The sequence below is a fragment of the Coregonus lavaretus genome, assembly GCF_964263955.1.
Source record: "Coregonus lavaretus genome assembly, chromosome: 7".
Classification (NCBI taxonomy): Eukaryota; Metazoa; Chordata; class Actinopteri; order Salmoniformes; family Salmonidae; genus Coregonus; species Coregonus lavaretus.
In genome coordinates this window covers 53,731,826-53,746,117 of record NC_139994.1, presented here as the reverse complement: position 1 = coordinate 53,746,117, position 14,292 = coordinate 53,731,826, and the positions used below count along the sequence as shown (strand labels likewise).

Sequence of the window (14,292 nt, the reverse complement as noted above, 5' to 3'; positions counted from 1 at the left end):
ACCCACACTGCTAACCCTAATGCCTAACACTAACCTTAAGTTAAGACCAAAAAGTTCATTTTTGTTTTCATGAACTTTGACGATATAGCCAATTTTGACTTTGCAGCTTGCCCATCTAACGGAAATCGCTCAGTTCTGCCTCCAGGACAAGATTCATGACAGTAAACATCAACCTTCTAGCCTGCGTCTGGTAAAAGTACATAAACCACTATAGGCCTACACTATGGTCATGTACAGTTGGTAGTTGCCAAATATAGCAACTCACTGTCCGGTTGAATTATCATGACCAGTGCGACAAACATGTCGGTTTAATGTGTGAGTTATGGCATCAAATAACAGCTTAAAGCACTATGTAGTACAGGCAATGTAGAGAATGTCTGAAGTATCACCAAAATAGATCAGTGATCCCTGCAGGAATCAAACCCACGACCTTGCTAGCGCCACGCTCTTACCAACTGAACCACTGTATGGAATATTGAACTATGATTGAATTATGCATAAGGATGCAAATGGCCATGAGCCATGAGTCTGGCCCTCAGAGACAAACCAGAATCCTCTGCAGGCTCCTGAATTGGCCCCTCAGGAATGGAGCTGATCAGAAAAGGAAGAGCTTTCCCCTTAAATTTGCTCTTTCTCACTGGGGGTGAATTTCCAAATTAAGTCATGCAGTTAAATCAATTAATGCTGAAACCTCTTCCCCCCTTCAGTTTTCCTACCTAAATTTGTCGTCAAACACATTCTGGTGTCACTTTTCTCAACTCTGTACGGCTACCAATGTTCAACTCATTAGGAAAGCATATTGAAGTATGATATTTGGCACGCCTGAATGTTGTCCTGAATGTTGTCCTGAATGTTATTTACAGGTTTGTTGTTATGTTTGTATGTATCCCCCCTCGCCTTATGCTTGACTCGCTGAGAGTAGAGAAGCTAAAGATGGTGGAAACCTCCCCTATGCTTCTTCATTTCCAGGAAACAATTCCAAGTCTAATTAATTAACACTAAAATGTGGTTGGGTGTGCTCTTTAACGAGGGCACTTGTTCGTAAGGCGCCACTTCACTTGTTTCTTCCTCTCCTCCTGTGCCAACTGGTATCAATTGTCACAGGCCTAAAGGAATGTATACCAACATATTAAGGTCCATAGAAGATCAAGCGCCTCTGATATTAAGGGAAATGGTTTTGAAGTCAATAGTAAGCATAGATCTACATGGAGAGAGTGATATCAAAGAGAGATGGAAGAAATACATGTGATTGTTGCCGTTAGAATCAGGATTAGAAGATTTGCGTTGGAACATGGCGCCCAACATGGGGTTGGTTAGGGTGTCAGCGGTTGTGTCCCAGTGCTGTTCAGGGCTCATATTCACAAAGTATCAAAGTTGAAGTGCTGATATAGGGTCAGTTTTGCTGTTTAGATCATAATGAATAAGATTTTATGGAAAGGACGGGGGCCTGATCCTAGATCAGCACTACTATTTAAAGATACTTTTTGATTACAAGCCCAGAAATATTGCAACCCGGTTTGGGGACTGTCTTGTCTCCCGCCTTCTTCTCCTCATTAACTGGCGACATCAGTCCCCGCGACGAGGCCTCTCGAACGCCTCCGGTGTACGGCAAGACAAGAGGGACACAAAACCACCGCCCCTCTGTGCGTCTCTCTTCAAAGCCGCCACACTTCCGACGGTCGAAGTAGAGGACGGCTTTGAGTTTCCTTACAGGCTGTCTTTGAAAGTTCCTTGAATCCCTACCGTATCTCTCTTTCTCTCTCTCTCTCTCTCTCTCTCTCTCTCTCTCTCTCTCTCTCTCTCTCTCTCTCTCTCTCTCTCTCTCTCTCTCTCTCTCTCTCTCTCTCTCTCTCTCTCTCTCTCTCTCTCTCTCTCTCTCTCTCTCTCTCTCTCGCAGTCTCACTCATGCTATCATTCTCTCCCCATCTTTATCTCTTGCTCCTCTCTGTCAGGTTGAGGCCTATCTGATAAACCCATCAAACGTTAGGAAGTCCAAGGAGGACTGGGAAGGGAATTATGTGTCAGTCAAAGTTGATATCAGTTAATGTTAGCTGTCTGTCTCCCCCTCCCTCTCTCTATATCCCATAGACATGTACCAATCGGAGACTAGCGTTTTTCTTCCCCAGTCATGGAGTTGATAGTTTATAAAAATACACAATTGCAGTTTATACACAGATTGAATATAAACACTTTCAATGGCATAGCCCACATTATGAACTTGTCCTGTTTCCCTCTATCTGTATCCCTTTAAAATGCGATGCGTCCCAAATTCCACCCTATTCCCTTTTCAGTGCACTACTTTTGACCAGAGCCCTTAGGGGAGGGTGAGTTTGTATAGACGCAATTACAGTTTATACGCAGAGTTAGTAAAAGCACTGATAGGGGCGTAGTCCCATTTTTAACTGACCCTTTTTCAGAAGCCCTTTGTGACCCAAAAGCCACACATGCACACACACACACACACACACACACACACACACACACACACACACACACACACACACACACACACACACACACACACGTCGCTCCACATCCTCATCAGTACCAGTCGTCTCCCTCAGGCAGCATTAATTGACCTTTCGTAACGAACTCCAGGATTTCCAACTTAATTGGAACACAGTTTGGTGTATTTTTGCCAGGAGTTCAACTGTCGCACCCGTTTAACAAATGCAGAGGTGCTCCGACTCTTAATTACTAGATTCACACACTATCCAATATACCTGACTTCATTTAACATGTGGAGATGAAACCAGTCGATTACATTCATTTGTCATATCCCCAAATATATTTATTTTACCATTAAGTGGAATTGGTTTTAAGGACATGGTGGTTTGATTGGGAAATTTATATTTTGGGGGCAAATTCGTGACATGCACGTTCATACAGACAAACACCAACAGATTGTATGAGGATGAACAATGAAGATGCAAACAAACAAAACTGTTGTGAGAATACAGTTGTTTCGAAGCACGCGTCTCGCAATGGGATAGTTTTTTACCCTGGGGGATTGTTGGATAAAAGTATGGTCTTAAGAGTGGTGTTGATCCCCAATACTGCTCCCAACTCTCCCCTTCCAGACATACGTTCAGGGGACTATCGTTTGTTTTCTTACCAACATGGTAATTGTCGCTGGTAGCATTGCATTGATCTCCAGGGATAGCTTTGAGATATGAATCCCAGTGTTTTGCTCTATTGCCTCTAACTCTGAGTATTGTTTTCTTCCACAGGCGTGGCCATGTATCTGTGTATGGGGCCCGAAGGATACTGGGACCCCCAAGGGCCCAACCTCAGCAACTGTACGTCCCCGTGGGTCAATGTCATCACCCAGAAGGTAAGGGGCCCCCAAGAGGACCAACTCACGGACACACACTTCATGCTTGGCAATTCACACTTGTTCACTTGGCAACAATGGAAACCTCTTCGACTAAGGGGATACTATGCCCATCCTTCCATCCTCTAGGCTAGGGCCACTGTGTTCCACAGGTTTTCTTTGTCCCTGCTGAGAAGAACTTAGTCAATTAATGTCCACTCACTACAGACCCAAGGACCACAGTTGAAAGCAGCCATCTTAGAACACTTTCCTACCTACTGCATTGAGTTCACAATGTTGGCCAATACACCCACTACACAATTATGGCCCCCCATTCTGCCATTTTCTTTAGGCCCAGAGGCGTCAATCTCATTCCCCCGGAACGAGAATTACTCGAAGAGCTCCACGCATTCTGTGTTTAAATCTATAATGGAGTGGCAGACACAGAAGAGATGGTTATTGGGGCTACAGCAGTAGCACTAGTAGTACTAGTAGCATCACTATCCCTGTTTATGAAATGCATCGGATCTCAAAAACTCCCAGGAGCCCAAGGCATGCCGGCAATAACACTTATAATCCACTCCAGAGCGGCAAATTGCAGCCCCTTAACCAACAGAGCTTTGTGGATATGGATCCACAAGTGGCTAAAAAAGTGAGAGCAAGAGGGAGGTAAAGAGAGAGAGAGAGATAGAGGGGTAGAGAGATAATGCTAGAGAGAGGGAGGTAGGGAGAGAGAGAGAGAGAGAGAGAGAGAGAGAGAGAAGTATCAGGTGCATTTTTTGCAATGTGCGGTAAAAGTCTACCGTGGGCTGATGTTTTGGGTATTAACTACAGCTCAGTGGCATTCTGTTGAAATCGATATGGAGATGATTCCACTCCATTCCATTCTGTACTATCCTTTACCATAATGTCGCTCTCTGTTTCCTGACTCACATTCTTAGTCTATTATAGTGTACATCCTAACTACAGTATCTCACATGCAAAGCAGCACAAAACTTGACACCTATACACCTTTCCCATATACACATACTTAGTGGGAGTGACTATCGGAATATGGATACATTTTTAACAAAAGTGTTATTAATCTTTATTACGCAAATTAGGCATGAGCGATGTGCCTGTCATCCCTCGTTGTCGCTGTGGCGACAGGGAATTTAAATGAAGATCAACCTGTCAGGCGTCCCAGAATTCCGTCTGGCGCATATTTTCACAGCACTGTCCCTGGTTCTTCTCATTAACAGGAAGACGCAGAGAGATGAACTCCGTGAGATAGGGAGTGGCTGGTAGAGGCTGAGAGAGAGCAATGACAGACCTCACTTTTTCTTACTGTGGCCATAGCTCTTCTTATTAAGAGAAATAGAGAAACCGAGAGGGAGAGAAGAAGAGACGTGGGAGAGAAGAAGAGACGTGGGAGAGAGGGAGAGAAGAAGAGATGTGGGAGAGAGGGAGAGAAGAAGAGACGTGGGAGAGAGGGAGAGAAGAAGAGATGTGGGAGAGAGGGAGAGAAGAAGAGATATGGGCGAGAGGGAGAGAAGAAGAAGAGAGAGAGCTTCTCTACTCTCCACACACTGTCCACACAGGATCAGGGTTCTCAAAGAAAGGCAAATTAAGCCGGTGTAATTGGATCTGCTAATAAACACAGAGGCAATGATTGCAAGTGATGGCCAAGTAAATCATGTGAGACCCTTTTCTGCGGACACTGCAGTCTCCCCCTAATGATTCTATTAATTCATTTTATAGTACACTACTTTTAACCAGAGCCCTACGAGACCTGTTCAAAAGTTGCACTACAGTGGGGAAAAAAATTATTTAGTCAGCCACAAATTGTGCAAGTTCTCCCACTTAAAAAGATGAGAGAGGCCTGTAATTTTCATCATAGGTACACGTCAACTATGACAGACAAAATGAGGAAAAAAAATCAAGAAAATCACATTGTAGGACTTTTTATTAATTTATTTGCAAATTATGGTGGAAAATAAGTATTTGGTCAATAACAAAAGTTTCTCAATACTTTGTTATATACCCTTTGTTGGCAATGACACAGGTCAAACGTTTTCTGTAAGTCTTCACAAGGTTTTCACACACTGTTGCTGGTATTTTGGCCCATTCCTCCATGCAGATCTCCTCTAGAGCAGTGATGTTTTGGGGCTGTCGCTGGGCAACACAGACTTTCAACTCCCTCCAAAGATTTTCTATGGGGTTGAGATCTGGAGACTGGCTAGGCCACTCCAGGACCTTGAAATGCTTCTTACAAAGCCACTCCTTCGTTGCCCGGGCGGTGTGTTTGGGATCATTGTCATGCTGAAAGACCCAGACACGTTTCATCTTCAATGCCCTTGCTGATTGAAGGAGGTTTTCACTCATAATCTCACGATACATGGCCCCATTCATTCTTTCCTTTACACGGATCAGTCGTCCTGGTCCCTTTGCAGAAAAACAGCCCCAAAGCATGATGTTTCCACCCCCATGCTTCACAGTAGGTATGGTGTTCTTTGGATGCAACTCAGCATTCTTTGTCCTCCAAACACGACGAGTTGAGTTTTTACCAAAAGTTATATTTTGGTTTCATCTGACCATATGACATTCTCCCAATCCTCTTCTGGATCATCCAAATGCACTCTAGCAAACTTCAGACGGGCCTGGACATGTACTGGCTTAAGCAGGGGGACACGTCTGGCACTGCAGGATTTGAGTCCCTGGCGGCGTAGTGTGTTACTGATGGTAGGCTTTGTTACTTTGGTCCCAGCTCTCTGCAGGTCATTCACTAGGTCCCCCCGTGTGGTTCTGGGATTTTTGCTCACCGTTCTTGTGATCATTTTCACCCCACGGGGTGAGATCTTGCGTGGAGCCCCAGATCGAGGGAGATTATCAGTGGTCTTGTATGTCTTCCATTTCCTAATAATTGCTCCCACAGTTGATTTCTTCAAACCAAGCTGCTTACCTATTGCAGATTCAGTCTTCCCAGCCTGGTGCAGGTCTACAATTTTGTTTCTGCTGTCCTTTGACAGCTCTTTGGTCTTGGCCATAGTGGAGTTTGGAGTGTGACTGTTTGAGGTTGTGGACAGGTGTCTTTTATACTGATAACAAGTTCAAACAGGTGCCATTAATACAGGTAACGAGTGGAGGACAGAGGAGCCTTAAAGAAGAAGTTACAGGTCTGTGAGAGCCAGAAATCTTGCTTGTTTGTAGGTGACCAAATAGTTATTTTCCACCATAATTTGCAAATAAATTCATTAAAAATCCTACAATGTGATTTTCTGGAGAGAAAAAATCTCAATTTGTCTGTCATAGTTGACGTGTACCTATGATGAAAATTACAGGCCTCTCTCATATTTTTAAGTGGGAGAACTTGCACAATTGGTGGCTGACTAAATAAATTTTTTCCCCCACTGTATATAGGGAATAGGGTGCCATTTGGGACAAAGTCCCAGACTGACTCCTACAGTGCATTCGGAATGTATTCAGACACCTTGACTTTTTCCACATTTTGTTACAGCCTTATTCTAAAAGTAATTAAATTGTTGTTTACCCTCATCAATATACACACAATATCCCATAATAACAAAGCAAAAACAGTTTTTTAGAAATTTTAGCAAATGTATAAATTTAAAAAATATATATATATATCACATTTACATAAATATTCAGACCATTTACTCAGTACTTTGTTGAAGCACCTTTGGCAGCGATTACAGCCTTGAGTCTTCTTGGGTATGATGCTACAAGCTTGGCACACCTGCAGATCCTCTCAAGCTCTGTCAGGTTGGATGGGGAGCGTCCCTGCACAGTTATTTTCAGGTCTCTTTAGAGATGTTCGATCGGGTTCAAGTCCGGGCTCTGGCTGGGCCACTCAAGGACATTCAGAGACTTGTCCCGAAGCCACTCATGCGTTATCTTGGCTGTGTGCTTAGAGTTGTTGCCCTGTTGGAAGGTGAACCTTCGCCCCAGTCTGAGGTCCTGAGCGCTCTGGAGAAGGTGTTCATCAAGGATATCTTTGTACTTTGCTCCGTTAATCTTTCCCTTGATCCTGACTAGTCTCCCAGTCCCTGCCGCTGAAAAACATCCCCACAGCATGACGCTGCCACCACCATGCTTCACCCTAGGGATGGTGCCAAGTTTGCTCCATACGTGACACTTGGCATTCAGGCCAACAAGTTCAATCTTGGTTTCATCAGACCAGAGAATCTTGTTTCTCATGGTCTGAGAGTCTTCAGGTGCCTTTTGGCAAACTCCAAGCGGGCTGTCATGTGCTTTTTACTGAGGAGTGGCTTCCGTCTGGCCACTCTACCATAAATGCCTGATTGGTGGAGTGCTGCAGAGATGGTTGTCCTTCTGGAAGGTTCTCCCATCTCCACAGAGGAACTCTGGAGCTCTGTAAGAGTGACCATCGGGTTCTTGTTCACCTCTCTGACCAAGGCACTTCTCCCCCGATTGTTCAGTTTGGCCGGGCGGCCAGCTCTAGAAAGAGTCTTGGTAGTTCCAAACTTCTTCCATTTAAGAATGATGGAGGCCACTGTGTTATTGGGGGCCTTCAATGCTGCAGACATTTTTTGGTACCCTTCCTCAGATCTGTGCCTTTACACAATCCTGTCTCGGAGCTCTATGGACAATTCCTTTGACCTCATGGCTTGGTTGTTGCTCTGACATGCACTGTCAACTGTGGGACCTTATGTAGACAGATGTGTGCCTTTCCAAATCATGTCCAATCAATGGAATTTACCACAGGTGGACTCTAATCAAGTTGAAGAAACATCTCAAGGATGATCAATGGAAAGAGGATGCACCTGAGCTCAATTTACAGTCTCATAGCAAAGGGTCTGAATACTTATGTAAATAAGGTATTTCCGTTTTTTATTTATTTTATACATTTGCAAACATTTCTACAAACCTGTTTTCGCTTTGTTATTACATTTACATTTACGTCACTTAGCAGACGCTCTTATCCAGAGCGACTTGCAAATTGGTGCATTCACCTTATAGCCAGTGGGATAACCACTTTACAATATGTTTTTTTTTTTTTTTTTTTTGTGGGGTAAGGGGGGGTAGAAGGATTACTTTATCCTATCCCAGGTATTCCTTAAAGAGGTGGGGTTTCAAGTGTCTCCGGAAGGTGGTGAGTGACTCCGCTCTCCTGGCGTTGTGAGGGAGCTTGTTCCACCATTGGGGTGTCAGAGCAGCGAACAGTTTTGACTGGGCTGAGCGGGAACTGTGCTTCCGCAGAGGTAGGGGGGCCAGCAGGCCAGAGGTGGATGAACGCAATGCCCTCGTTTGGGTGTAGGGACTGGTCAGAGCCTGAAGGTACGGAGGTGCCGTTCCCCTCACAGCTCCGTAGGCAAGCACCATGGTCTTGTAACAGATGCGAGCTTCAACTGGAAGCCAGTGGAGTGTGCAGAGGAGTGGGGTGATGTGAGAGAACTTGGGAAGGTTGAACACCAGACGGGTTGCGGCATTCTGGATGAGTTGTAGGGGTTTAATGGCACAGGCAGGGAGCCCAGCCAACAGCGAGTTGCAGTAATCCAGACGGGATTTGACAAGTGCCTGGATTAGGACCTGTGCCGCTTCCTGTGTAAGGCAGGGTCGTACTCTCCGAATGTTGTAGAGTATGAACCTACAGGATCGGGTCACCGCCTTGATGTTAGCGGAGAATGACAGGGTGTTGTCCAGGGTCACGCCAAGGCTCTTCGCACTCTAGGAGGAGGACACAACGGAGTTGTCAACCGTGATGGCGAGATCATGGAACGGGCAGTCCTTCCCTGGGAGGAAGAGCAGCTCCGTCTCGCCAAGGTTCAGCTTGAGGTGGTGATCCGTCATCCACACTGATATGTCTGCCAGACATGCAGAGATGCGATTCGCCACCTGGTTATCAGAAGGGGGAAAGGAGAAGATTAGTTGTGTGTTGTCTGCGTAGCAATGATAGGAGAGGCCATGTGAGGATATGACAGAGCCAAGTGACTTGGTGTATAGCGAGAATAGGAGAGGGCCTAGAACTGAGCCCTGGGGGACACCAGTGGTGAGAGCACGTGGTGTGGAGACAGATTCTCGCTACGCCACTTTCTAGGAGCGACCGGTCAGGTAGGACGCAATCCAAGAGTGAGCCGCGCCGGAGATGCCCAACTCGGAGAGGGTGGAGAGGAGGATCTGATGGTTCACAGTATCAAAGGCAGCAGATAGGTCTAGAAGGATGAGAGCAGAGGAGAGAGAGTTAGCTTTAGCAGTGCAGCGAGCCTCCGTGACACAGAGAAGAGCAGTCTCAGTTGAATGACCAGTCTTGAAACCTGACTGGTTTGGATCAAGAAGGTCATTCTGAGAGAGATAGCAAGAGAGTTGGCTAAAGACGGCACGCTCAAGAGTTTTGGAGAGAAAAGAAAGAAGGGATACTGGTCTGTAGTTGTTGACATCAGTGGGATCGAGTGTTGGTTTTTTGAGAAGGGGTGCAACTCTCGCCATCTTGAAGACGGAAGGGACATAGCCAGCGGTCAAGGATGAGTTGATGAGCGAGGTGAGGTAAGGGAGAAGGTCACCGGAGATGGTCTGGAGAAGAGAGGAGGGGATAGGGTCAAGCGGGCAGGTTGTTGGGCGGCCGGCCGTCACAAGTCGCAAGATTTCATTCATTATTATGGGGTATTGTGTGTAGATTGATGAGGACATTTTTTTATTTAATCAGTTTTAGAATAAGGCTGTAACATAACAAAATGTGGAAAAAGCCTTGGGGTCTGAATACTGACCTGATTAAATGTTGTTTCTGAACAGTAGCCCAATCTTCTGCATGTGAAAACATTACCCATTTGAATAGAACAGTTGTTATTGAATTAAATGTCTGTGTTGTAGAAGAAAGATTTTTCGTAATCCAATTCAAGATAAATTAAAAGCACAGAAACACATTGCACTATGAAATGAGACTCCTCTAGACATCATTAGGCCTCTCTGCTTGGCAGATTTATATGTTGTAATTTAAAAACCAAGAAACCCGATGACTACAAAGTGGTTGGTAGTTTGTGGGCAAATGGAGACTCCTCATTAGCAAATTATCAGACTCATCCATGGAGAGAGAGAGAGAGAGAGAGAGAGAGAGAGAGAGAGATTCCACCTAGTGAGGCAAGGTGGAGCTATTATCAGATTGATTACACATGTCAAATGGTAATCAGGATAGATGGAAAGCAAGGAAAAAATATATATATATTTCATACCTGAAGTGAAATTTGAGACTGGAATGGATTTTAAGTAGCGTAAAAGAGAGTTTACACTGGTCATTCAGTAACATTGAATGAAATATTGAATCCTCATATTATTGATTTGAACCGATCATATTATACACCTGCCTATTTTTTCCCCTCGAGGACACCATTATTAGCTAAATAGTGCAAAACCCCCAATTTAGACCAGCCAACTGGGTTCATGTTTGGCCAGCCCATCTGGCATTTGCCCGAGCTGCCCTATGGCCAGTCCATTTGTACTATAGCTACATAGCATGATGGTCAGTGGTTAATTTCATACTGTGTATGCGTCAATGTGAATGTGTGTGTGCTATCAAGCGTGGTTCATTTGTGTGTATGTTGTTGTTTTTCCAGCTCAAAGCCGGAGAGACTGCAGCCATCATTGCCAGGGAGCTGTCGGAGCAAACCAAGAGTAACCTTCAAGCAGGGGACATCACCTACACAGTCAAGGCCATGGGTCAGCTTGTGGACCTACTTGACGTGCAGCTGAGGAACCTTACCCCTGGAGGCAAAGATAGCGCAGCCCGCAGCCTCAACAAGGTAGGTTTCTACCTCAGTCTGGGAAAAACAATGGCTGTGTCATAATACTCACAACTAATTTCTTTTCCTCGTCTCCTTCCCTTCGGGACTAGTTGATTTGACAGATTGTGACAGGCAAGAGCAACATAACCAGTAGGGTTTCCAACCTTTCGCCTCACCTATCCAGATTGTTCAGATCAGTGGTCCACCAAGGACACAGGATGAAGAAAGGAGGATATATATGAGAATTGATTCATAGGCGAAGAAAGAACTGACTTTATTCACCTTTCTTTGTTTTCTTCATTCTCTGAAACTTTATTTTTCACCGGTGGGGGCCAGACAAGGATTTCAAGCCAGTCGAACCTGAACAGTAGGCATTGTTTTAATGATCTGTACTCCGGCCACAGCACTGTCATACCAAATGATCTCCTGCATTATTTCTTGCATCTAGCGATCTGCTGCCGTTCAAGAAAAAGATCTACAAGCAGCCAAACGCAGGGGGATATCTCGAAGCCTCACTTCATAGGCTGTACTGCTTTATATTATCAAAAGTCGGTTGGGGTTGTAGCTAATTATACCAGAAAACGCGTGGGTAGGATTATTCCAAAGTAGGTAGACTTTTTAAGAGGTCATACGGATATTCCAGGCACGTCTGAAGAGGTGCTCATGCTCATTTCATTCTAATGACAAGGAAATGTATTAAACATTGCTGTTTTCTAAACCCAAGAGTGCAGGAGGTTTTTGTAGCCCCAACCTAATGCAATTATTCCCAAATTCACAGTTGGGTACACATAGGGGCACTCAGGCAATGTGACGCAACCAACGGAAAAGCAAACATCAGTGAAATTCTAAATGTCAGCCGTTAATTTGTTTGAGCGGCTTCACTTGTAGTGGAACAATAACACCTGTTTCCCAATAGCTTTTTTTCACTGACTTTATTTAATTGCTGCATGCAGCCAGATGCCTCCATTGAGATTTAAGTGTCGTTCCCTCCATTGGAGAGCGAGGCGATGGTGATCGCCAACGGGCTGAAGAGAAACCTGACGGCTTGCACTTCTGATCTATTCATCTATGGCTTTTACGAGGTAGCCATCTTGAAAAGAAAAAGTGAAGAAAAGTTACAATTCAAACAACGTTTTATGGGAGAGGATCCTTGATTTTTATTGTTATAATCTTGTCGTAAAACTGAAGCCAATGTACTATGAATATACAGTATGTAAAAATAAACATTAGCCTAGACTAGAGGGGCCGCAGTTAGCCTAGTGGTTAAGACCATTAGGCAGGTAACCGAAAGGTTGCTGGTTTGAATCCCAGAGTTGATTAGGTAAAGAAAAAATGTTGATGTGCCCTTGAGCAAGGCACTTAACCCTATTTGCTTCTGTAAGTCGCTCTGGATAAGAGCGGCTGTTAAATGACAAAAAATGTGAATGTAAAAAATGAATTTACATCTTCTCTTATGATGATGCCAAAAAAGATAATGTCTAGAATAAGGAAAGCTACTACTGGGAGAATAGTATTTTTCCCATTTGATCATTATCTCTTAGATAAATACACTAACTACCTAGTACACCAAGGACCTATGACAAAGCTCCCCTAGCGCTCTCTCTATACTATTCAAGGTTGTCCTCGCCGCTCTGTCCTCCATCCTTTCCCCTTTAATCCCGGCTGGCATAGCAGCCAATAGCGCTGGTGCTCCACCTCTCTCTCCCCCTCGCACGTGTGTTTACCTCTGAGTTCAATCATTTTGACACAAACTGCTAAAAGCTAACGGATTTAAAGATCCCTTTGATAGTGAGCACAATGCTTCTCCGCCGGCAGACAAAGAGCCGATTGAGTTGGCAAACACCAAGATCCGTGCCACTTTCATGATCAAAGTGTCATGCGAAAGGCGCTAACGGGACCATTTCCAGGAAAATGGGCTGACTGATTGGAAGGAGCGAGAGCCTTCCTTCATGACGAAGATGCCACCCATCGCAGACAATCAGGAGCGCATCAGCATTCCCTCTATGCTACGCACTACAGCTAGGCTAGGCTAACAGAGTAGGCCTCTGTTTATTTAGTCTGTTCCCAGCCCAATGCTACGTGCTAGTCTAGGCTAACAGAATAGGCCTCAGTTTATATCTAGTCTGCTCATAGTCCAGGCAACTAGCGAACTTCCTTAATTTCAAATTACATCATTTAGATTGGGAACAGGTGTGCAGTTATGTAGCCTAGCTAGCTGTCAGTCCTCCAGTGCTACTTCGAAATCTCTACCTACTGAATTAAACTGCTAACATCAGTCCCAGGTATGCTAAACTCATTCAGGTTTAGCTTTACTCCTGCTGTGACAAGGTTTCCAGGTTAAATAGTTATTCTTTAGTTCCTTTTTCTCCACTTACCCACAGGTACAAGTGGTAACCTTGAAACTCCAACTTGAAAGCTGAACAATGTCTCAGCCCCAATCCCCACTTGGGCTGTGTGGCTTGTTTCCGCTCTAATTGACTACGATTCTTTGTGATGTTTTCTATGAGAGGGAATAATGAATGTACATGCCGTTTTTCACACAGTTTATGTAAAATGATAAAGTCTTAATTAGCCAAAGTCGAGAGGTGACATTTTGTTATATATTTATTTTTTCTCTTTTCACACTTTCTTTCATACTAACTTGTATGTCATGTGAACCCTTTGCTAACTGTTACATTTTCTGGTGGTTTACAGCTGCAGAAAAGAGAGCGCTCTTGCCGGTTTTACGTGCAGGTATTTTGACTCTAATCTTTCACCCAGCTTCCTACCCTTCCCATCCACCATTGTGCTGTGTTTTGGTGTAACCATGATTGTGACTTGTTGCCCCACCATAATGTCATGCTTTGTGCTAATGATATTCCTGGCTGTGAAGGCATTTGTTGCTCAATGTTGGGCCTGCCAAGTAAACTTTGACTTTGTAAAATTGTATCTGAAAACTTGGATCTTAACATACCACTTAGGTATGTATCAGTGTGGATGCAACTATTGCTAGTTGCCATTTTTTTATCCAAATGTTTGCTCATCTCACTTTGTCTTAACCACATCCGAATGTCCTAATTCTACCGCCAACCACCACCCGTGCAACCAATTCACATACTCACTGTTTCCCTGCATGCTTTGCCTGTTAATGCTGTTTTCATGCCTCTGTGTTTGTGTTGTGATGGTTTTTGATGGTAAAACAACACTCCAAAGAAGAAACTATATAAATATTGTATGTAATGCGTACTATGTGATAAGAACATT

At 44.3% G+C, this 14,292-nt stretch overlaps 1 protein-coding gene across 1 annotated transcript in view; it reads left to right on the top strand.

The window, feature by feature from the left end:
- Positions 1-14,292, top strand: part of LOC311132587 (adhesion G protein-coupled receptor L3-like) — a gene marked incomplete at both ends in the record, with an annotated part of 141,346 nt that overhangs the window by 27,459 nt on the left and 99,595 nt on the right. The window contains 3 exons of the mRNA XM_084165842.1: positions 3,231-3,334; positions 10,882-11,067; positions 13,744-13,782. Of these exons, the coding sequence (XP_084021968.1) occupies positions 3,231-3,334; positions 10,882-11,067; positions 13,744-13,782 (329 nt within the window). The remainder of the gene's footprint in view (positions 1-3,230; positions 3,335-10,881; positions 11,068-13,743; positions 13,783-14,292) is intronic.